Source organism: Puntigrus tetrazona, chromosome 10, assembly GCF_018831695.1.
Source record: "Puntigrus tetrazona isolate hp1 chromosome 10, ASM1883169v1, whole genome shotgun sequence".
In the NCBI taxonomy this organism is placed as follows: domain Eukaryota; kingdom Metazoa; phylum Chordata; class Actinopteri; order Cypriniformes; family Cyprinidae; genus Puntigrus; species Puntigrus tetrazona.
In genome coordinates this window covers 1,609,353-1,631,013 of record NC_056708.1, presented here as the reverse complement: position 1 = coordinate 1,631,013, position 21,661 = coordinate 1,609,353, and the positions used below count along the sequence as shown (strand labels likewise).

The following is a 21,661-nucleotide window of genomic DNA, read 5'->3' as shown; positions in this document are numbered from 1 at the left end:
ATGCTTTGAAATGGCTTTTCGTGATAGTTAATACTTTTTCTTTTTCCAGAGCAATTCTGTGGTTCATCCAAAAAAAAAAAATGTTTTCTCTGTGGGACACAAAAGAAGATATTTTGAAAAATGTGTATGCTGCTCTTTTCCATACTTCTTCAAGGCTTCAAGGTCCAAAAATGGTCTTTATGCTGTTTTCTGTGAAATGTTGGCTTAGCTTTAGGAACAGGCTGAAAATCTGCTAATCTCAGATCTCATTTGCATTAGTGGTGTGTGATACTTTCATAATAACAGATAAACTCCATACTGTAGTATGATGTCAATTAGGCAGGCTGCAGTTATTATATGCATTAAGCGGTTATGACTTATAATAATTGCAAAAACACTCACACACACACACATATATATATATATATATATGTGTGTGTGTGTGTGTATGTATATCGGCTCTAAATTGTATAGCAGACCTTGAGAGCCAAAGCCCTTCATTCAGTTTCATTGTATGGAAAAGAGCAGCATGAGCATTTTTCAAAACATCTCTTACTGTGTTCCACATAAGGCACTTATTTTTACACATTTTTTTTTTCTTATGCATATACGCACCCTATAACAAAATCACCCATAAAATGAATATTAATAATGGAACTGATATATTGAAACTGATATTGGAATATTTTGATTGTCAGAAATGATGTGTGTTAGTGCTATAATATACTGGAAAACACTGACATTGTATTGGCTACAAAAATATTGCAATGTTCGTATTTTCCAGCGTTGTGCAGCACTAGTTTGCTTATATTCAAATACATCGCATCAGGACGCGTCACACCAGGTTGACGACGATGAATAACACCGAACATGATTCGACCACGTTTCGACTTTCGTTCTCGGGTGAACTGTTTCTTTAAGAAAAGCTCTTGTGTTTGTTTTCAGTCTACACCCTGTTTTCTCAGCAATACCCTGATGCTGCGTGTCAAAACAATAGCTTGTCCACACTTAAAAAAATCCCTCAGATAACCTCCAGCGATGTGCTCTCTGGATTAATGAATGGTGAAAATTGCGCTTTTACATTATTAACTTCTGCAACCCTGACAACCTGATTTCATTTTCTCTGCCCCTGTTAATTACAGAATATCCCCCAGCCAGGCTATAAAATGATCAAACCATTATTAACCATCTTTAAAGCCTTGTCTTCTTTTCCGCTCCATTTTGAAAAGATCATTTTAAAGTTTTAATTTCCCCCACCAGATTTTTTTTTATTAATAACATTAAACAACGAGTAGCGGCGGCTTTTTGTTTGTTGTTGTGGAAATGCTGTCTGTCTTATCAAGAAAACCCCGTCACACCTGCGCATTTTCATTTGCATTAGCACCCAGAGCTTTTGTTTAGCGAATGCTCGGGGAGATAAACGAGAAAGATGCATTTATTAATTAATTAAGAGAAGTATGAAAGCCAGAGAAGAACGAACAATACGACTTGCAGTGATGGTTGACCGCGTCGATCTCTTGAAAACATGTCCGGGACATATGTTGCTTCAAAATAATAACAGTAATAGCTTGGTTTAACAAGCCTATTCATGACATTACTTTCAGGACAATGAAGCTCATTACCGCTCCATATTCTCATTACGGTAATGATTAAAGAGCGCTGTTTTTAAGTTTATTCCTAACAGTGGTCCTCATTACTGTAATACCAGTGCTGACCATTACGTATGGCCCAGCGCACGCTCACTATAATACACGCCAACACATACTAATGAGCTGTTATTATAATCTTGTCTATTATAATAAAGGCTATAAAGGCTTAGTTCCCCCAAAAATGAAAATTCCGTCCTTTGTCGTTCACCCTCATGTCGTTGCAAACCCTGTTCATCCTCTGAACACAAGATAAGATGTTTTTGGTGGAAGGTCCAGAAAGCAGTCAGAAGATTGTTAAAATAGGCTAGTCCAGGATTCAGCCCTAATGTTTTTTAAGCAGAGGAATAAACCGTAAGAGTCATACCTGGAAGAGAAGAGTTTTTTTTGTAAAGTCGTTGCTTTTGTTTTCATAAAATTCAGGTTGAAACCTTTGATTTCTACCTGTCTGGGCCTTGAACGTGTCCGTTGCTTTGCTGGCTACGGAAGTACAGAAATCTCTTGGATTTCATCAAAAATATCTTAATTTGTGTCCTAAAGGTCTACCAAGGTTCTTGTGGTTTTGGAGCGAGATGAAGGTAATTAATGACAGAATAAACATTTTTGGTCGAACCATTCCTTTAAGTGCTCGAGCTCTTTTAAGTCTGGATGATTCAGATTGCCTGGTAATTATAATATTTTTAATATATTACATATTATATATTTTAATATATTTTTAATTACAGCAAATAAAAAAGTTAGGGCCTGCAGTTTCTTTCTTGGTGTAAAGTCAAAATGTTATGTTATTTGTTATTTGATTTTTTTATATATTATAATATAATATAGTTTGCGCTCTGCCCTTGTCTTTGCTCTGATAATAATAACAGATAATATACATTATTTGGACAATTCGTTTTTTAAAACGTTAGATCTTATTCTGTTGCATGGGAATTAATAAAAATAATGTATTGCTATTGAATGTTAGGTTAATGTGTTAACTAACATCAAAGAACAATGAACAATACATTTATTACAGTATTTATTAATCTGTCTTAATGTTAGTAGTTAACCAATGAACCCTGTGGAAAGTATTACCATTATTAATATAAATCCTATCCAGTTTTGTTATTTTATAGCCTTATTTTTTTTTTTAATTCAGTATTATTAAAATATTACACACATATATATATATATATATAAAATAAATTAAATATATTCAAGTTGTGTTTAAAAAGTTTTTTGGATTAGGTTTTTGGACAGAATTTTCAGTTCCGACATTGATGCATATTTATATTTATATAGTAAATAGTATATATAGTAAATTTCCTGTGTCATATTGAATGTTGTCGCTTTGTGATGCAAATATATCACCAAGACAAAATGATCTAGCTGGCTGACATAGATGACATTAAAGTAATGAGGTTTTTTTTTTGCGTTACGGTAATGACTACTGGAGGGAAATGTGACTAATTGTCATAAAAAATAATGGAAGAAATAATGCAACAGATCTTAATGGGCCTGAAAATGGCTTCATTTTCTTAATGCAAAATATAATTGATTACGTCTTTCATTTCAGTCTGAAGTGTGACCTGGACCGATCCCTTTGAGTTTCTATATTTGCATCCTTCCTTGACGTACGAGGGAGCTCTATTTATATCCCGTCAAGAATATACTGTGATGACCATATCTCTAAAAATATCTGACGATCAAATATTTTGTGAATCCAAACACTCGTTATTTTTTCGAGAAGACGTCGTTGAAGTCAGAAACGTTGGTTTCTATAATGAGTAGTGCTCCGGGTTTTCGTACAGAATTCGAAGCTGATGAGAGAATGCCGGGGAAAGGATATAATTGCAATCAGACCTCTCTCTCTCTCTCTCTGGCCTCGACTAATTAAAGACACTCAGCTATAACGATGGCGGAGTGGGAAATTGGCACAGTGGAGCCGGCGAGGGCCGGGCCGCGTGACCTGCCCTGACCCGCAGAGGGCATGTTCAGGGAAACGGCGATTACGATGCGAGCGCTCGGCGTCGGTGTCGCGTTTCATCACCTTCAGCCCATCTCGACGCACAAAATGTCACGGGCATCAGAGAGGGGCTTAGCTGTAAAGGGTAAAGAGATTCTATCGTTTTTGTTCCTTTCTTTTTGCATATTCATACTCTGCCTGGACTCATTTGAATTTCGTCTAAAAAAAGCAAAGATAAGCTTTGTGTTCTTTCCTGGTAGGCTGAGGTGACAGAAACGCACCAATAGGGAGACGGCATGGAGACGGCTCCGCCTGGGAAGCCAGCTCTCCCTTCCAACAACACCTGGCTGAGCTGAATAACACAAACAACAGAGCGAGCGGGCGGCCGCTGCGCTGCATTCAGACCTGCTGCGTGCATCACGCATGACCCTGAGCGTGAACTCTTTTTTTAATAAGAGCTGCGGACCGGCAGATCTCAAATGTCTGCTTGGATGCGCTTTATAGGATTTTTTGGGCTGCTTATACGCAAGAGGACGTTTAGCCTGCAAATACCTGTTGCGGTTTGAAATAAACAGCTTTCCACTGATGTATGGTTTTTTTGGACAGAACCATATTTGGCTGAGATGCGATGTTTTAAAAATGCAATCTGAGCAGATATTTTTGATAAAACCGGGAGGCTTGTGACTGTCCCGTTGACCGCCAAACAAATACGAAACGTATTGGAATACGTGCTTTACTTAATATCCCAATGTTTTTTGGTATAAAAGAAAAATCAGTCATTCTGACCCATACAGACCCGGTTTCATAGATAGGGCTTGCACTAAGCCAGAGTTAGACCGTAGTTCAATCAGGTCCATTTTTATAGACATGCCTTAGAAAAAAACAGTACTGGTGTGCATCTTAAGACAAAACAAAGGCACTGACATGTTTTAAGATCAGCCAGCGCTACTTAGGAATGGTTTTGTAGTCCAGGCTCACTTTTGTTTCAGGGGCTGCGTTTCCATTTTGGGGATTTTAGCCATTTTATTGATTTAGACCGAGAGACAGGAAACACTGTTGGGTGGAGAGACGAATCGGATCAGGAAATGACCCAACCTGGATTCGAGCACAAGTCTCTCACAAACACAACATGTCGAAACACATGCTCTACCCATCAGGCCTTGCCTCTGACCTTTGCAGCAGTTTATTAGTCAGTCAAGGCTTCTCGCAGCAAAATCAGTTGTAATTGTATTTTGTATGATCTTTTTCCTCCATCTCTGATCTTTAGAATTAAACAGTCTGGTTTCGCTCGATCTTGAATAGGGTCGGTCTAATATTCTCATGACATGTCAGCCGTGGCGACTGATCTTTAGATTTCATAACTTCATGGTTAAGCAATATCACACAGTAATCCAGTTTGGGACTGTTGCATTGCTTCTATAAAGCAGTTATATATATATATACAAGAATTTATTGAGTACGGCAAAATTCAACCCAGTTAGTTCGCGTATTTTTAATTCATGAGTGATCCTGCAAATATTCTTTAAATAATCCTTTGCAAGCGTTTACATTCTTCTTCACAATCACCACTCAGTCATGGAACGCTCCTCAGCCAATCGAGATTGAGGACCTGAACTAATTATTGTATAATATTGTTTATTTTTTCTGATTTCGAATTTCTTATGTGCTTTTGGGTTTACCACTGAAGCTTAAATGTTTATAACTAGTTAGTAGAGGGGTGACATTGCTTACTAGTACTGTTATCGTTAACTTACAGAGCTGTGCACAAGACATGCAGGGAAAAATCTTGTGTGCGGTTTACTGATTCGTTCCCTTGATTTACGAAATTGTACTTTTTTTAGGTAATTATGCACACAATATAGTGTAGTAATAATTAGTTCTGCTTCCTGTCCGTATTTTATTAAACTCATATAGATTGCATCCAATGAGAATGTCTCTATATTTCATTCCATTCAAATTCAACTCAATTAAAGCGAATGCGGACAGGAAGCAACGATTTTGTTCGCATGATTTATTTAAAATGAGGGAACAAATTAGTAAATCGCGCAATTTATGCAAGTCATGCGCAGGCTACATATTAACTAAGACTAAAAAATATTTTTATAATTTAAAAAAAGCCATAAATGGAATAGAAGTATTATTGTAAATATAAATATTAATCTAAAACTTAAATAAAATGACCAAAACGTAACCCGAAATGAAATATTTAAAATGTGAATAAGTGCTATAAAATTATCTAAGCCATATTAAAATAGCACTACAACTTTTGAAACGCCCCAAATAGTTTTTCCAAAGAAGTAAAGCAAACATAACTCTTTATCGTCCAGCGCAAGAACTCCAACACGGTCGCAAAAAAAAGCTCTAAAATTAGAAACGGACAATTACGACGGTGTTCCCTGAGCTGTAAGTGCCTCGCACAGGAAATGCAACACAAATGGAGACATTTCCTCTCGAGGCTGGCTATCTGAAGGCAGCATCACGTGCCAGCCATCTTATAGCCGAATAGATTGTACTCTTGATCCGCCCACCTCGCAGACAATTTGCAGCTAATGGATGCATTTGTGCGCTTGTTAGACATCGTCCTCAAGGAATTGATGCGCCGCTGAAATGTCCCTTCTGCACTGAAAACAGTCCTTTAACGCGGCGCGGGGGCTTTTGATTGGTTTGGTGCACGCGCCACGCAGGTCCGTGTCATCAGCGGACGGGTTTCGATCGGAGTGTGGCGAGGAAATAAAGATTCCGTTTTGGAATACAACGGAATTTACTCCCTTTTTTTGCAACATCGCTCAATCATAGCTGGCTTCACAGGGTACCGCAGATTATTTGCATCCAAATTTGGCATAACAAGTGGTTTTTAGGGGTGGTTTCTCATATTTGTTCAGATTCCCACTTGTCACTTTGACTGAAACTTTCATATTCGTGTGTTTCAGTGGGCATCTGGAGAGCCTCCTGTTTCCGCCTCCTCGTGTTGCTTTACTACCATGAGCAGTTCCACTCCATCCACAGGTACTGTCTGTTCCTCAACATCACTTCCATTAACAGTCTAGACATTTTTAGAGATGATTTGACTTGGCCTGTTTGTTGAGTTATTCCTGCGAGGTCTTGCGGTCACAGGAGCGCATGAAATAAACGCCGGCGTTCGCGATTGACGCCAAATGTGTGTTTTCGTAATTGAATAACTTTCCTCGCCTCTGAAATGACTTTTTCGTTTCTGCTAATGTAACGAAGATTGAGAGAAAATAATACTTTATTCTGATTGGCTATGGCATGGCGCGGTATAATTAGCGCTAATGACGTTCCAGCCAATTGATTTCGTCCGGAGCGGCTGTGCCAGTTCACTCATATCACTTACATAGTAAAATAATTTAAACTCCAATCAATATTTCATGTCCATTTATTTATGTACACTACGATCAATCACTCATTATCACACAAACCTCCGTTTTGCCTTGGGGTCCTGATTAGCATGCAGAGGTTTGTTTTGCGCCAGACTGTAAATGATCCCTTGTGTTTTAGCCAGGTGTGTTAAAAAAAGTACGAAGTTAGCAAATGATAGCTTTTCATGTCGACATCCTCCATACTTGTTCATGCATATCAAGCCTATAGAATCTGAATTTTAAAGATCTTGCGTATACGGTTGACTTAAATCGGATAAATTCTGCTCATGCTATGGACAGCTATATACACCGAAACCCTTTTTTAGCAGCACTGGAAACTAACTCCTCCGTGACCAGCGTGTGGTGGTGAAATGGTTGGAGTGTATTAGCTGTTATTTGAGCGTCTGAATGGAGATAAAATGGAGGGCAGAGTGAAATGACCCCATCATCTGCTCCCCATCTTCTCTTACCCCTCTCTGTCTTTTATTTTCTCTCGGTCTTTCTCTCTCTCGTTCATCCTCCCCCCGGTAAACAATAATCCGTAATATGTTGTTGTGCTTTGGAAGGGGAAACAGCGTCTCTATTATTTTGGGAGTTTAAAGTGGAAAGCCTCCGGAGAGCTTCTATATTTTGATATTTTCTGCTTGTCGTGAAAGCCACGCAGCGAGTGCTTTCAGACGTGCTTGGCATTTTAGCGATCTGGCCAAATAATTGCAAAATGATGGCGTTTAATGCGGTCAAGCGCCGAACGGCCGGTACGGTTCGCGGATGCACGCTGTGCTGAAACGGAATACAAAAAAGGAGCTGAGATGCTGGTATTGTTGGGAAGATCAAGGTTTGCGCTTCTCTATGAAGTATTGCTGTTTCTGGCATTTCACATGAATCATTGCATTTCCTCGGCGTAGCCATGGTGTAGTGGATCTTTCTTTGGTTTATTGTTTGATTTTCGGACTGAATCGCCAGAAGGCAGAAGAAAGTATTTTGTAGGATTTACTGTTTTAAGTACCTAGGCTTTGTCTAGCCTGGTTAAATGCAATTATTTTATATTAAATGTATTGGTATAAATGTTATTTCTATTTAGAATGTAATGCTTTATGCGTGGTAAACATTTAGATAGATTATTTATACATTTTTAAATAAATATATTTTTTTATAAATAAATATTTTGCATAATTTAGAAACAACACAATTGAGAAAGAGTGCGTATAAAACATATTATTGAGATTATTGTAGAAATTTAGAAAAATAGTAGTTATGAAATGCCCTGAGAGCGTGTTGGAACTTTCCTTTTCTCAATTTTAAAATTTAATGTCAATGAATAATGCATTTTTTCTCTTTTCAAATATTATTTTGTGTTTTATTACCTGCCTGAGGTGGTTTACTGTCTTATCCGGTTTATCTGGTCAAAACAGACCTGCCTAACCAGCTTTGTCAAGCTAACCAACCACCTTAGGTTACACTGTTTTCTTGTGTAAGGTCAACCGTTAATCTGAAATACCCTGTCGTTAGCATTTAGCATTTAGCTCAATTTGTTCTGCTACTGAATTGTACATTGAAGAGAAATGGACCCTTATATTTCTCTCTGTTATGGAGCCGGCTGTATCATTGTTTGGGTTTCTTGACTCGAAATGGCCTTCTCAGTACAACGTGGTTGTTGCTACTCAAAACTGGAGCCATAACAAAGCCGGTCCTGAGTCTTTGTGCTGATAGCTCAGTCTAGCTCGCTTACATCAAGGTCAGTATTATGCCGTTGAAAATAGTTAATAATTCTTTTTGTTAATAAAATGGTAAACGTTGTCTTTACTTTTGCCCGAACAATTTTTAAATTAAAACCATGCTGTTCAATAAAATGGTAGTTATACTCATACAGTTTATATATATATATATATATATATATATATATATATATATATATATATATATATATATATATATATAAAATTATTGTTTAAAATATATATTTCTGTAAATATATTTTTGTCTATATTTTTGGATATATATTTAGAAAATATAAACATTTTTAAAGCATTTAACTATATTTTCTTCTATATATTTTGTTCTAAGAAAATGCATTAACATCACAAAAATGAGTTATCTGTAAATATAATATTTAAGTACAGCTCATAAGAAACATACTTTACAGTATTGAAAAATATAAAAAATATGAATGTAATAGAAACATACAAAAAAAAAACCCATTATTAAATCATTATAAATCTAGTTTTGATCTCTAATAGGCAATTTCCATGTAGGCCATATTTCCATACCGTTTGAACTATGTTTTGGTTTATGAATACATTTTCTATTTTAAAATCTATTTCATTGACTGTTTACAACATATAGTAATATTATAGTAATATAATATAATAATGTTTGCAAAATATTAAACCCAAACATTCCCATTGCCGTTGCTTTTTTTAAGCATTAAAAAAACTAGATGTTAAAAAAGATTTAATAGCAGTAGCAAAACGTTCTTGGATCATATTTTTATTGCTAGGTATGAGCGATAAAATGTCTTTGTACTTGTTTGAACTAGTCGTTTAAATCTCATACCAGCACTCGTCAACATGGCCGACTATTTCTATTACACAACTCAGTTTATAGTTTGCTAGTCTAGTTAGTTGGGTTTAGTCCCGCAGTCACTGCTTTTTCTCTCGGCTGTAGGTCATGATCTCCTGAAAAGCATGTAGGACCGGATCCTTTTCCCCCATGTGAAGCAAACCTTGTGTTCCGGCACATCAAGCATATGAGAGCCCAAAGGCTCGGAGTCGTTCCACCTTGGCAAACACATGCACACTTGATTGCTGTCTACTGGGACCACTCTGCCAGAACAATACAAGAGCGTTTCTGCCCTGTCAAACCTGACATACTCCCTCTTGCTCCAGGCAAAGTTGACAGTACAGCCCATAAGCATGAGTTCAAGCTGATCAGACATGTTTGACTGGGCTTTGGGGTGTGTGTAAGCGTGTGACCAGCCTTTATCAAACTGAACACCACGCCGTCCTCCATCTAGCCACGGATGAGAAACGTCACTGGCTCCTCAGTGGAAGCGGCAGGCAGGTGGAGCGGCGCGAAGGTAACGCTCGCGGTGAAGCACGGCATTCCACGAATTCCAGACGGACGTGGGAACTGTTGCTGGGAAGTCGCTGAGAGCTCGGTTTGCGAACGGCATTCCGTGAATTCTGTGGTGTCCTAGCGACCGTTTTTACTGTAGTACTGTAGTCCGCTGAATCGACAGTGACTGCAAGGAAAAGATTCTTCTCTGGTCTCTTGGGTGACGCGCCGACGATTATCGTCGGAAACGGATGCTTTCTGCAAACAGATAATGCTGCGCTGGAGAATACTTCGTGCTGTTTCGGCTTTGTTTGTTGCGCAAATAGAGTTTAATGTTGTTTGTATAGTGTAATGACAGCTCTTCGGGCAAACTTGCATCATACTTTTATCCTTAATCTAACTCTAAATGGGATTTATAGTTATCGTGCGTAGTTTTAATTAAACCTCTCATATAACTAAATTCAAAAAGAAATGCGCAATGAAAGTTAATTATTAATTATGAACATTTAAGAGGTATATTTTAGCTACACATCTGTACACTAACATTAAAAAAAGTCTCAACGCTGACCAGGCAGGTGTTGAATAGTATTGAATGAAACAGTAATATTGTGAAATATTACTAAAAACACACCTCTTCCATCTTCATTTGCCCCTCTAACTCTAGCACTCTCCATTCTAATTATATTTTATATTTCTTTTCATTTTTTTATTTAAAAACCTACTTGACCCCCTAACACTTGCACTCATTATTCTATTTTTATTCTAACTACTTGTTTTCAAAAAACAAAAAAAGAGAGAGCCTTTATTGCTAACATTCCATTTTTTCTTCTATCTTATCTATATCTATCTATATCTTTCTTCTATCTATCTATATATCTATCTATCTATCTATCTATCTATATATATATATATATATATATATATATATATATATATATATATATATATATTTTTTTTGTTATCTAAAAATTATCCATTTTTTCTTCTATCTTATCTATATCTATCTATCTATTTATATATCTATATCTATCTCTCTCTCTCTCTATATATATATATATATATATATATATATATATATATATATTGCTTTTTGTTATCTAAAAGTATAATTTTTTCCGATGGATCAATGAAATACACAAATAATAAAAATATTGAGAATTTATATTATTTTAATTATTTATTGTTTTTATTTATGTCATTTTACATGTTACTTTCAATTCAAGCTTAAAAACGATGTTTTAGCAGAGTCTGCAAATAAGTTTTTGCTAAATTTCGGTCATACGTTTCTTTGGGGACCAATTCTCCTTTTGGTCATTCATGCAGATTCTAATATTGCTTTAGAAACACTATTAAACAGCCACTAGTAATATGCATACTAATAAGCAACTAGTTAATAGTGAGAATTGGTTCTTCAACTAAAGTGTTACCAAAATGTTGGCATGCTTAAGTAATGTAGGAAATGTTTTTTGTGTTTTTTGTCACAATCCATCCTGTGCGTTGGGTTTACATATGGCCAGAGAATTTCAAAGATCCTTTTTTCTCATTTCCTCTTGAAAGGCCTGTGGCATATTCGATCCAGGGATGGTTCCTCTAATCACATTAAACACACAATAAGATTTGTTAACGGCACAATGAGATGAATCGCCGTGGTGAAGCCAGATGCCTTGATAGGTCATGTGTATGGTCACCATGGTAACACAGGGTCATTGGAAAAGTGGGCCAATCATCTTTCTGTTCTCCTAGTGGCTGCTATGTGGCGCGATGCCTGTCTCTAGGACACATAAGAGTCTCATCCGTGCATCCTAAACAAATCCCTAGATGCAGTAAAGGTTTAGTTATAATAATGCAATAATGATCCAAGTTTTTGCAAATGAGGGCCGTCTTTAGTATGTGCTAAAATTTCATAATTGAGCTTATTCAAACATGCACATTTTATATTCCAAATGAGCCTCCAGGGAAGAAAACTGCAGACTAAGAGCTATTCAGCAGCAGTTATGGTTTTTTTTTTTTCTTTCAGCACGTCCTTTTCTGCAGTATGGGAAAATATCATGAATGCAATCTGCTTGTTCTGTAAAGGGATTATCGTGTTTCTTTTCTCTGTTTGTTAGCTCTCTGCATGTGGTAGGCTACTGCCTCAGTCTGCATTGCGTTATTCCACCGGAGGTTTTGTTTTGTTGCCTATTTAATCATATCCACGTTCTGTGTGTTAACATTAGATGTCTTGCAGATGCACGCTTGTTTTTCATTATCCTTATCGCTTTCAACTGAATCTAGATGCAGGGTCTGGACTAAGACAGACCTCATTAGTATTAAATAAGGGTTTGTGTTTGTAGCTGTCAGACTAGGCAGGACGTAATTGGAACACTGACTATATTTTATCTGCTTGTACAACGGGCAGTGCTGGAATCAGTATGCGTACACAAGAGTAAACATGGTATACAAGCAAACATTCATATATTTACTTAGCAAAGTGCTATATATTTTTAAGTAAATTGTTATTATGTTGTGGAAGAATCTTGAATACCTTAAACATTTGCTGACACCAGCTTGCAGACGGACTCCAGAAGGCCGTCACTCATTATCACAACCCCCATAGGATTACACGTAGTTGCCTGTTGCTTTGATAAGGTTTTTTTCTTGTTACAATTTCCATTTCAGCAGCTGAAAAGCACACACTACAGTGATTTGACCCTTATTGGTAATCTAGTCACATGGGTACTTCTCCTTTTAGTGTCATTGTTGCATCATAAATGACATGTGGTCTGTAAGTACAAGCTTGTAGCAGTGGGAAAAGAAGAAAGAGAAGATTAAGAGCAAATGAAACTTTAAGATTTGTGAGGGTGGGAAAGTACGAGCTGTTAGAAGAGGGACTGGGTTTTAAGGTAAGGAACGGGTTCGTGTTGGACTCTGAGGGTTGACATGGGTTCCCTGCTGGGGTGTGAAGGAAGGGTCACTGTTAGTGCTGAATATAGATCACTGCTGGGCTGTGAGAAGCTAGATTATTAGGCTGGTCTGTATCACTGTGCTGGGCTGTGAGAAGCTAGAACACTAGGCTGGTCTGGATTATTATGCTGGTCTGGATCACTGCTGGGCTGTATGGAGATGGTCTTGATCACTGTTCTGGGCTGTGAAGAGATGGGCTGTATCACTGTGCTGGGCTGTGAGAAGCTAGAACACTAGGCTGGTCTGGATCATTGTGCTGGGCTGTGAAAAGATAGATTATTATGCTGGTCTGGATCACTGTGCTGGGCTGTATGGTGATGGTCTGGATCACTGTGCTGGGCTGTATGGTGATGGTCTGGATCACTGTGCTGGGCTGTATGGTGATGGTCTGGATCACTGTGCTGGGCTGTATGGAGATGGTCTGGATCACTGTGCTGGGCTGTATGGTGATGGTCTGGATCACTGTGCTGGGCTGTATGGAGATGGTCTGGATCACTGTGCTGGGCTGTATGGTGATGGTCTGGATCACTGCTGTGCTGTATGGTGATGGTCTGGATCACTGCTGTGCTGTATAGAGATGGTCTGGATCACTGTGCTGGGCTGTGAGGAGCTAGAACACTAGGATGTGAGGGGTGGGTCTGGATCACTGAGCTAGGCAGCGAGGGGAGAGTATGGATAACTTTATTTAGCCTGTTCATTTTTTCTGCTGTGTCTGTATGTCCTGCTGATGGCAGTGCTTTCTTTTGTGCACTGCTGTTTCTCTGTGTCTCCCCTTGTCGACAGGCTTAACTTTGGAAAGAGAGAGTGTATCAGTGCATGAGAGAGAACAATCTCACTTTCACTTGTCCTCGTGGACTACAGCTTTCTTATGTAGAAATTGGTGCCATTTCTACCTAACATACACGCATACAAACTCAGGAACATTTGACCCATATTTTAATGTATCAGAATATGTTTTCCCTGTATTACAGTAATGGAGCTTTTACGTTCATTGTTTATGGATGACCTACCAATAACTAGACAAATACATAATAGGACAGTCTAACAATGCAGCTATTTTTGCACTTCTTTTGTTTCTCTTCTGCAATTACTTCAGGGTGAAGTGTGCAACTTTCCAGTGCTAAAATGCTTTCTCCTAACCAAGTTTATTGTTCAATTTGAGACAATTTGAAGGAAAACATTTAAAAGTAGACTTCCATCATTGTGTGGGGGTTATTTTGGGGGCAGGACTAGATGTTTGGCTAATAATGGGAAATTAGGCCAATTGACCACAAGTCTGCCCACTGTAGGTTTTAATGTGTGTCGGTTAAAAACATAAACATTTAATACATTCTACCATCTTTCTGTTTTGATTGATACTGATATCGATTGCTTCGTTGCTGTTATCTACAATCAGACGAACGCAAGAAGCGCAAGGGCTTGAAAGAAAGCTCCGAGTGTTGAAAGCTGAGGCAGGCACTCTGCCACGGTCTGTCTATGTTAAACCTGTCACCAGCCTGTGATGTGCCCCTGGACATAGCCAAGTGCCAAACGTCCCACAATGGGTGCCATTTGGAGTCTTGACAGGCTACTGAGGCCTGCTTAATCCTGTAAGAGGGTTGTCGTATTGTTTCGAGGGGAAGCGTCAAAGATGCTGCCCACCACTGTCTTATTGTCTGTTTTGTGTTTCTGCCCACGTCTTTTTGTCTGGTGTTTAGTGACCTTCATTGAAGGCTCTTTGTGAGGCCAAAAGATTGTAAAATATTTTGTAACCGTGACCTTTTTGGTGTCAGTCAATCGATAATAATAGTGTTTGGTGTCTGATGGGTCTTGCTTTAGTAATATCCATGTACATCAATGCCAGTTTTGGCATTTGGAAATCTGGTCATATTAAAAAATAATAATCTGTCTCTTTCTTTTTCCCTTTTTGGCAGCTAATGGCACTGACGGTAAAAAGTATAAAGGAGAACGATCTCCTTGTGACCCCTCCCGTGTCCTTCACATCCGTAAAGTTCCCATCGAAGTGTCCGAGGCAGAGGTCATCTCACTAGGAGTCCCTTTCGGCAAAGTCACCAACCTGTTGATGCTTAAAGGGAAAAACCAAGTAGGTGCTCCATTAACTTGTGAACACATCTCTGCTCTTTTCTTGAAACTGATGGGTTCGAAATTTGCCTTTTAGACTCTCACCTTATGCTTTCATGTTGGTTTAGCAGTGGAATTTCCGGATTAAACGGCATGAATAAGATCAGAGCAAACCAGCATCCATATTCCCACTGTTAAACCTCTGTGTGGTTCATCACAGTGTAACTAACATGATTTAGGAAATGTAGGCCTACTTCCTCAGTACGGACAATGGTGTGACAATACCTCTGTTTCGGGAATATTCTTAGACATAAAAATTAAGCTTATCAAGAAAAAAAAATCAAATGTTCTTTTACTTTTTTGAGCGTATAAAACTTTTTTACTGAGAAAAATTATTGGATGCATTAAAAAAAAATCCATTTTAAAAACAGGAAAGAATTTCTGGACAGGGTAGTGTTTTTGACCCTGGACCTTGTGTCTTAAATAACTGGGGTATATTTTTGTAGCAGTAGCCAGCAATACAGTGCATGGGTCAAAACGATTGATTTTTCTTTTGTGCCAAAAATAATTAGGATGTGAAGTACAGTGGTGCTCTCTGATTGGCGCCCTTGGTAAATATGAACAAAGGCAGCTGTGAAAATTAATCTGCATTGTTAATCCCTTTGATCTTTTATTTAAAACAATTCACAAAAATCTAATCTTTTATTGGGTAATAAGAATTTAAAATGGCTGGAAATATCCTTAAGAAATAAATGTTTTTCTCAAATACACATTGGGCACCCCTAGAAAATGTTACGAGTAAAATATCTCTGAAGTGTCTGCCCATTCATATTTACAATTTTGAGCATTTCAGGGTGTTTATGAACATAAAATTATCCAGCCATGGCTTCCTGCTTTACAGAAATATAAATAGCAGGTTAAACAAAGCCAAAATTCCCTTAATCATCCGTCACAATGAGAATAAACAATGATTATATTTTTGATGCGCAGCAAAAGATAATTGAGCTTCACAAATAAGTCAAGTGGCTTTAAAAACATCGAAAAAAAACTCCATTATATTCAGTTATCAGACACGACTGTAATTTCAAATGGGACTGGCTTCTATGGTTTTTAGCTTTTTATTGATTTGGTGAACACAGGGATAAAAATAATGTTCAATGAAATTATGATATTTATTTGTGACCTGCTGGAGGTCCTGGACTTTTTATTTATGCACATGGCATCATGGATTCTATCAAATACAACAGAAAAAAATTCAAGAAGTGATAGATTCTGTTAGAAATCATATAATGGGCCATGTTTGGATCTTCAAAACGTACAATAATCCAAAACAAACCTCAAAAAACACAAAAATGGGTCACTGAGCACAAAAGCAAGCTTCTGCTGGCCATTGCAGTCCTCTGACCTGAACCCTGTAGAAAATGAGTGACGTGAACTGAAGAGATGAAGCTGTGAATGTAAAGGGTCTAGAGTGATTCTGGATGAAGGAATGGTCTCTAAACTGAGAAATGAATAATGAATAAAAGAGTGCCAATAACTGGGCCCGATGTGTATTTAAGAAAAAAAAAATTCATAATGATATTTACCCCCATTTTAAATTCTCATTATCTACTGAAAGATTACATTTTTGTGTATTAAATAAAAGATTACCATTTCAGATTCATTTTCTTTGATCATATTTACCAAGGGTGCCAATATCATTGAGCCCCACTGTAAATAATATGATCCATGAAGATATTTCGTAAATAACCTTAAATATATCAAAAGTTAATTTCTGATAAAACAACTTAAATTGCTGTGAGAACTTCATTTGGACTACTTTAAACAGGATTTTCTCAATATTTAGATTTTTTTTTTTATTTATTTTCTATTATAAGTATTAATTAAGATATATTTTTTTTAACCTTTGGATTAAACCGAATTAAGAACCTGATATTTTTTTGACGAGACTGACCTAAAAAACACCATCATCAAAGAATCATTTTGTCTGTATTTTTCCTTTTATAAGGGCTGTTGAGGACAAGGGTCCAGATCTGTTTTGGCTTCATTAGCGATGGCCAGTGATAGAAACTGAAGTGTGCATCCTTTCAAACACATCAAGGTCCGTCTAATAACAGAAGCCCTGCGAAAACACAGCAGTCTCCGGCTTCCACTCCAGCGTCTTTTCATATTCAAATGGAAACGAGCATATTTAGACAAGAAAAGACAGGCAGACAGATTTCTAATGCCCCTGTTGCATATGTTGTTTGCTGCTTGATTTGATTGAGGCTTCAAAAGATTCTGTTTATTGTTAGATTCTGCATCTATAAATCTTTCACGCCTTGCTTGATGAGGTCAGAATAATTATTAGAGGCGCCTGTTAAGACGAGCATCGCTGCTGTTTTGCTCATGCTTAGGGTTAGCGATTTGAACAATGCTTTAACTCCGTCCTTCATTGTTTGCTCCACAGACTAGATTAAGATTGTTCTATCCCGACAATATTTCTTTCATTTGAGGGTTGCATTAAAACAGAGAAATAGTTGGATTAACTGACACCATGTGCAATTATCTGAACGCTGTTGTTATCAGGGCCGAGCACTTACAGTCTTTCTTTGCACTACAGGCTTTTATAGAAATGGCTTCTGAAGAAGCAGCAATCACCATGGTTAACTACTACACCACAGCCACACCCCATGTCCGCAACCAGCCCGTCTACATCCAGTACTCCAACCACCGCGAGCTCAAGACCGATAATCTGCCCAACCAGGGGGTGAGAATCACTATCGCTCCAAACACTTTTAAACACCTCATAATCACAGATAACATGGCCCAAGGATATATAAAAACACTTCTGTTTGCATGCAGTTCTCTCACGTTTGTTGGGGCTTGGCCAGATTTCATGTCCGAAATTCATTCATTTCAATGATTCTAAATGGAGTCTAAATGATTAGGAGTTACGTGCGATGATTAAAAAGGAACATGCATTTTGTCGTTGTGTGAAAGTGACTCCATATATGACTCATATTGACAACGGTGCTTTCTCTGAAATTTGACTCCACCTGTAGATAAAAGATTTTTGTATTCATATTAGTTTTCGTATGTAGAGGATATGAAGAGTTCATTTGCAAAAACAGATAAAAAAAATTAGTTTTTCTGTGCATTCCAAATAATCTCAATCAAACTATAGTTGGGTTATTGCGACTACGTTTTTTTGATAACACAAAAAAAACATGATTTTTGAAAACAAAAAAAACCCCAGAGTCATCCGTTTTTGCAAATAAATTCTTTATATACAGTATACACACACACACACACACTTATACTGCTTTCAATAGTGTTTGATATATTGAAGAACTATAAGTAGAAGTAAAAGATTCCTTCAGTGCATGAAATTGTACTCTTTTCTTTTTTTTTATTATATCTAGCTAACAACCTTGCCATGTTATAAAGTGTCAAAGAAAGAGAAGCTTTTTGAAAAGAAAACGTTCTGGTCTATGTTCACTACGTTCTTGCATTAAACCTATACATAATTCTAACATTATTAGCTTGTTTTCTTTTTAAGAACTGGTACAAATGGTATCTCAGCATATTTAGTGCCTGCTTTATTCTTTTGCTTTACCCAGAGCTATTAGTTTTAAGTATGTAAAACGGCTCATTACGGAGTCATTTGCTGATGGTGCAGTTTAGTGTCTTGGGAATCAGGCGTAGCGACTAGTGCTGTAGTAAGACTGAGGTGCGGCGTAAAGTTTTCGAGGAGTTTAGAGAGTGTTAACCCTTTGCGTCTCACTTGTAGAGGGCTCAGGCTGCTCTGCAAGCTGTAAATGCAGTGCATTCTGGGAATATGACACTCTCTGGGACTGCGACAGCCAGTGATGGAGGAATGATGCCCGGACAGAGTCCTGTGCTTCGTATCATCGTAGAGAATCTCTACTACCCAGTGTCTCTAGAAGTGCTACACCAGGTAAAACTACACTACGCTTTTCATTGATCTCAAATCGGTCTGGAAATTGACGCTAGCTACGTGTCCATCCGTCTATTTTGTCCATTTTGTAATATCGCACCTAAAACCAGATGGAAGCGGCAATATGCTCATAAAGTACTCATCAAAAACGTTTGAGTAAAACGATTGGAGAACACATTTACCAAATACATCCCTCCTTTCGCATTGAAAAAGTCATGTGACTTTGCGATATGAGACGGGATAACTTGATTGATCTCATTTACACAGGACCTATATGTCTTTATGATCATTCTATAATGGATGAGCAAAGTCTGTAATCGAAATATTTCTTAATAATAACTGTGTTCCCAAACAACCACATTTATTGTGTTTCATCAGCTCACTCTGAGCCGCAAGTTAGCCAATTTGTTTATATCATATATGAAAATTATTATATTTGATGCCTTCTCTTACATTAATATTGATATTTAGTTTGCCAGGAAGTGGTGCCTTATCCCCATGTTTATGAGATATTCCAGTTTTGCGCATAAGTTTAATTTGAATCTTCGGATGGAAACATAGCTGCTGATTCAAATTCCAGATTCAACTTTCACTTTGATATTTGGAAATATATTTGCACTTTATTTTAGTGTCTAATTAGCATGCATATTACTAAAATATTAGCCATTTATTAGTAGTAATTAAGCACATATTAATAGCTTCTTCTATATCCCTAATCCTACACAACATCTAAACTTAACAACTGCCTTACTAACTATTCATTTATTGAGGGGAAAATAAGTGTTAATAAGTGTTTCCTCTCTGAAGTGTTTTTGCTTTCTGCAATACATCAAGCAGATTCTAGTCTCAAATACTTGTTACTTCATTTGTTTTCTTGCACTGCTTTCACTGTTTATAATGTACGCTTGCTTCTTTAACACCTAGTGACCTTCTAAAACTATCTTTAAACAAGGTCAAAGTGGCACAAAACGCTCAGTCTTGTGGACCGCGAAAGTTTATTGGTTTTTATTGGGATTCGGGGCACTTATTAGCCAGCTGACCATCTAAACCAGCTCAAAACCACCTTGGTTATGTTTTTAATGCCCTTGCCTTCTCCTTCATTTAGATCTTCTCAAAATTTGGAACGGTCCTGAAGATCATTACCTTCACCAAGAACAACCAGTTCCAGGCCTTGCTACAATATGCAGATCCAATGAACGCACATCACGCCAAAGTGGTCAGTACCGACACATACAACCCAAGAAATGCTCTTGTCGTCTCGGGGGTGGGATGAACCGGGTTGGCAGCCGGCTTTAGCACATGCTAGTTTATTTCCTCGGGCTGTCTGTGGAGACAGATGGTTTATCTGCGGTCAGCGCTGTTTCCTAATCGCTCGGCCGTCCCGTATAATCAAAGCTTCACGATCGATCGCACCTGTCCTCCATCACCTCAATTTTTGGAGCTCTCTGGTATTTTTTGGTGCGGAGCCGAAAATTTGTCAAAGCAACAGGAAGACGGCAGGAAAACCAGCTCCCAGTAGACCGCACAAATCAAACCGCCCCTGTAATTAATATGTCACCGTTGAGGTTATCTAATGAATGCCAATGCAGCTCAGCAGGGGAAAAAGAGCTAGCAAGTAATTACTCCTCTGGTCGGAGGGTGTTATCTATTGTGCGGCTGCCATGTTGCATTGCCTCCTTGCACAAAGAGAGTATTTGTTAGTGTAACAGGAGGGGTGGGGACAGGGGTCTTTTTTGAAATGGGCCACGAAGCCCCCCTTCCTCCCATTTAAAGTCGCTGCAAAAAAGGAACAATTGTTCGCAAATGCACCTTACTTTCTCAGCAGCTTGAGCTGGAGCGATTATCAATTGCAGAAATGTAACACTAATTAAAAGTGCATTTTTACACGTTATATGACAAATACAAGAAAAGGTCAAAAGTTTAATTAATGGATCAGGGTTTTTTTGGGATATTGCATGCAATCTGAATATAATCAGGATGAAAAACTTAAGTACTCGTAATTAGTTTATATTGCATTTTACAGCATTAGTAATCAGACCGCTTTTTTTATTGATTACATGATTGCATATTTTTCACATGACATCGTTTTATTTTAACTTAATGATTATTAGCTTTTTATTAAATTCATAGAGCCTGCTAGTGCTGTTGCTTTACGACCCTCAGGAAACTTTGACATAATGTAATGTGTAATACAGCAAATTAAATATATTTACGTTCTTTTTGCATTTTTTATATCAATATGATTGTCCTCTGCAAATCAGTAAATAGGTGATCTAAGTAGTCTTTTGGATTCGTGCATCACAGTTTCTAGGAAAATATAAGGCGGCACATTGATAACAGTCAGAAATGAATCATATAACACTGGAGTAAAGATGCTAAAAATTCAGCTTCGCTCGCATGAATAAATTACATTTCACAATATATTTGCATAGAAAACAGTATTTCAGTTGTAAAAAAAACTCAAAATATCTACTGTATCTACTGTAACCACCCTCAAACCTGTGAATTGGTGTTGAATCACAGTTGCTAAGGTGTTTTCCAGCATGCTGCCTAGCCGTTTCTAGGGCAGTCGGAGGGGAAAGGTAGCTTATCAGCCCAAAAGAGCTCATCCTCGAGTCCCCGCGATAATCTAAGTGTAGATTTGGCATTAAATACAAGGCAGCGAGATGATTTTATGACAACAGCCAGAATTTGTTCGTCTGATTGCTCGAAGCCA

At 37.7% G+C, this 21,661-nt stretch overlaps 1 protein-coding gene across 7 annotated transcripts in view; it reads left to right on the top strand.

The window, feature by feature from the left end:
- ptbp3 (polypyrimidine tract binding protein 3) overlaps positions 1 to 21,661 on the top strand; it is a 57,564-nt gene that overhangs the window by 18,948 nt on the left and 16,955 nt on the right. For 3 of the 7 annotated variants that reach the window (XM_043250770.1, XM_043250769.1, XM_043250771.1), the window contains exons 2-6: positions 6,501 to 6,576; positions 14,858 to 15,027; positions 17,608 to 17,754; positions 18,778 to 18,945; positions 20,051 to 20,161. In XM_043250770.1, coding sequence (XP_043106705.1) covers positions 6,552 to 6,576; positions 14,858 to 15,027; positions 17,608 to 17,754; positions 18,778 to 18,945; positions 20,051 to 20,161 — 621 coding nt within the window. In that variant the 5' untranslated portion in view covers positions 6,501 to 6,551. Of the gene's footprint in view, positions 1 to 6,500; positions 6,577 to 12,761; positions 12,884 to 14,857; positions 15,028 to 17,607; positions 17,755 to 18,777; positions 18,946 to 20,050; positions 20,162 to 21,661 lie in introns of those variants that run through there. The other 4 variants (XM_043250772.1, XM_043250774.1, XM_043250775.1 and 1 more) reach the window with 2 other exon arrangements.